At 35.7% G+C, this 3027-nt stretch overlaps 1 protein-coding gene across 1 annotated transcript; it reads right to left on the bottom strand.

Annotated features, from left to right (window-relative positions):
• Positions 1-11: 11 nt before the first annotated feature.
• Positions 12-2744, bottom strand: LOC136061262 (uncharacterized). The gene is made up of 5 exons (XM_065779196.1): positions 2494-2744; positions 1828-1975; positions 1297-1433; positions 595-796; positions 12-357 (listed from the first exon to the last, which is right to left on the bottom strand). Exons 1-5 carry the CDS (start codon positions 2731-2733, stop codon positions 38-40), a joined length of 1047 nt encoding a protein of 348 aa, XP_065635268.1. The 5' UTR covers positions 2734-2744; the 3' UTR covers positions 12-37.
• Between the last annotated feature and the right edge of the window lie 283 nt (positions 2745-3027).

Raw genomic sequence — 3027 nt, 5'->3', positions numbered from 1 at the left:
CTAAACAGGCTCCTAACCTATGAACCAACTTCTATTCTCATTGCTGAAAAATAAAATAAGTTAGTGAGAACCATCTGACCATAAATTCAAATCTGCGATGCCCAGGATCATCTTTACTGACATTCAGAGGAAGAAGCTTGCCCTGACGCTTTGGGAGAGAATATAAAATTTTCGGCTCAAGAGATTTTAAAATTTCTGCAGATGAGTTGAGAACTGGCACTAGAAAGGTTAAACAGATCCTTAGTTTAACACAATTATTAGTTGCTCGCACCAGTCTAGTTTCACCATTAACGTCGCCAAGTACAACTTGCCTTTCGGAAACATGAGTAGTTAAGTTGACAACCATAGGTCGTCTATCTGTAGAATTAATGAACAGAGCATGTAAAGAACACATTGACAACAGCAGCAGCAACAACAACAACAACAACAATCAATCAAATTAGACAAGGTCAGCTACATAAACAGTCCAGATTATTCATTTTATTATGATAAAAATTGCCAATAAGTAAGTTCATGGCATCAATTAGATATAAACAAGAATAGATATGAAAGGACATGTCACTTATAACTCAACCTGAAATAAAAACTACTCACCGAAACGCAGAGTGAAATAAGAATTCTTGTTTCTTTCAAATTTGTTCCCTGCACTGTCCGTACAAAAATTCTTACCCATTACCAAATTCACTCGCCCATACTGAGCAGTGGATGATAAACCCACAAGGACAGAATATTGGAGGTTTGGCTGTAGAATTTTGAGCGAGTTTGGTATAACTTTGCCAGCACCATGGACCAAAAGCTGTAAAGAGTTTTCCAAAAGTGATGAAAATGTTAGAATTCAATTTATTATTCAGTCTAGACAACATAACTAGTCAGAGAACCTAGATTATGGAATTCGATTTACACATCTACACAATTAACATGGTGGACAGTTCCATATGAGGAATTTCAAGACATTTGTCAGTAATTCAAAAATTTTTAAAAGATGATTATATCATACATTGATAAGTGTTTCAAGCGGTGTTATTATAAAATATCCTTATGAAAAAGATCTGATAAAAATCCTTGACTAGGGAGATAATCCACCATTATTGCTTGTTGTATGTGGACTCCATTACAATAGAGAGAACTCCATTTTATTTTTCTCAAATCAACCAAAGCCATACTTCAATAATAGCAAGGTTGAGACAAATCAACCAAAAACCACAATTCTGAAACACTAGAATAATGCAAGAATCAAAGAGAGAACATAAAATCAATTTAAAGGCTTTTTTACATGTTTGTTAGCTACCTACTCACATTGCAAGCATTCACAGACGAACATACAAAACCTGGTCCACCAGTACAGGGCTCACTGAAAGATATATTTATAGGAACATTCAGAGCATTTGTGAAATTAGTTGAGGCGGTGATATCTGCCGTTGGCGGGACTGTATCTGCAAAGTTAAGGTATAATATGAATCAGCTAATTTACAGACAAAGTATAAGTCAGCATGAATGCGAGAAAAGCTAAACTGGATTGTTACATCATAAAGTCCCAAACTAAACTTCAATGTGGGGGCGTGTTTAAGTCTTCAGAATAGGAATAGAAAGGTAAAATACATGCAGTTCACAAAAAATTTAAAATTGAGTAGATGGGTTTTGTTAAATTAGAAATTTGGTACTAAAGACGAACACAATATAAGCTCATGGGAGGGGGAAACATTTCTTCATAGACATAGCTGTTGAAGACTTTCAAGCAAGAAGGTCATATTTGAAGTTGAGTGGTAATTGATGAGAATATAATAACAATTAGAAAAAGAATAAAAGGAAGAAAGGAAGATTCTTAACCGACAGTCCAGTTATAGCTACTGCAGCCAACTCCTTGAGATCCGTTGGGGCAAACCTCAAATTTATGATTTCCATCCTGCAAGCCTTCACACAAAACCGTCCCATTTTCACATTCAGAAGCAATAATGCTGCCAGAGCCATCGTCCAGCTGCACCAACAAGTTAATTAACCTATTATTGTGTGGACCAAGCCAAATGAACATCAAGAGAAAAACCAAGGTTTTCCCAATATATCAAACCATGATGCAGCTTCTTCGCTTCCCACTTACCATTGAGTTGGAAAGCAAAGCGCACACACAAAGCAACAAATAAAAAATATTCCATTAATTTAGCCTGGCACCAGGAAGAATATGAGTAATCGTTCGCTATAATAATCTTATCAACTAAAGTAAAATACAAAAATATGTACATATAAATAAAATGAATTCCAAATAGTTTTCTTGATTAGTCTAAACTCTAAGCGAAAATTTAAGCTCGTTACATCCTTACAGAGTGGAAAGAAGTGCTAATCACTCTCTGAAATCAACCAACTCCCTTACATTAATTAAGTACAGTACCATGAAACATATAAACTCGTGACAGAGAAAGAGAGAGAGCAGCTCAGCAGAGCACCCAAAGCAAAAGCCAAGTAAAACTAGCTCAAAGTATTACTAGAGCCTATACGTACCTTGCAAGTGATATTACAATTGGTGCAAGCGCCACTCCCACCGACAAGTACTTCAAAGACGAATGTGGTTGAGCTGCGATTTGAGAATGCTTGGGGAGTCTCCAAGAACTTCACAGTGAGCTCTGAGGCATCACAGAGTGCTATGAAACTCAAAAGAGAAAAAACGGAGCAAAGTAAAACCACCAATGGAAGCTTGAGCAAGCCCATTTCGGAGTAAACCATAATTGAAGTCTGAGACATGTAAAGCCCGACAATTTATAGCCAAAAGAAACACATTTGAGGGGCTTCTTAAAAAAAAAATAATTAATTTTTTTAAATGAACAGTGAGAGCAGGACATTGTATGGAAACAGTGTTGTGAAAGTGATTAGTTTGATAGAAAATATATTATATAATGACTAGAAGAGGTAAGAGACTGACTTAAGAAGATGAGTTTGGACTGTTTAGTGGTTGATGAGGTAAGGGAGTGACATAAGAAGATGACTTGCATTAGCGCTAATATAATAATAATAACAATTTTTTTTTTTAAAAAGACA

The sequence above is a fragment of the Quercus suber genome, unplaced genomic scaffold, assembly GCF_002906115.3.
Source record: "Quercus suber isolate HL8 unplaced genomic scaffold, Cork oak 2.0 scaffold_202, whole genome shotgun sequence".
Classification (NCBI taxonomy): Eukaryota; Viridiplantae; Streptophyta; class Magnoliopsida; order Fagales; family Fagaceae; genus Quercus; species Quercus suber.
The sequence above is the reverse complement of the archived record's forward strand: the minus strand, read 5'-3'. Positions and strand labels throughout refer to the sequence as shown.

What these genes read in the sequence shown, in the direction of transcription:
- LOC136061262 (XM_065779196.1), bottom strand. Translation starts at nt 2,733, where the DNA reads ATGTCTCAGACTTCAATTATGGTTTACTCCGAAATGGGCTTGCTCAAG. An exon ending in CGTCTGTGAATGCTTGCAAT is followed by an intron (nt 797 to 1,296) that starts GTGAGTAGGTAG and finishes AACTCTTTACAG; the next exon opens with CTTTTGGTCCATGGTGCTGG. An exon ending in TTATTTCACTCTGCGTTTCG is followed by an intron (nt 358 to 594) that starts GTGAGTAGTTTT and finishes TTAATTCTACAG; the next exon opens with ATAGACGACCTATGGTTGTC.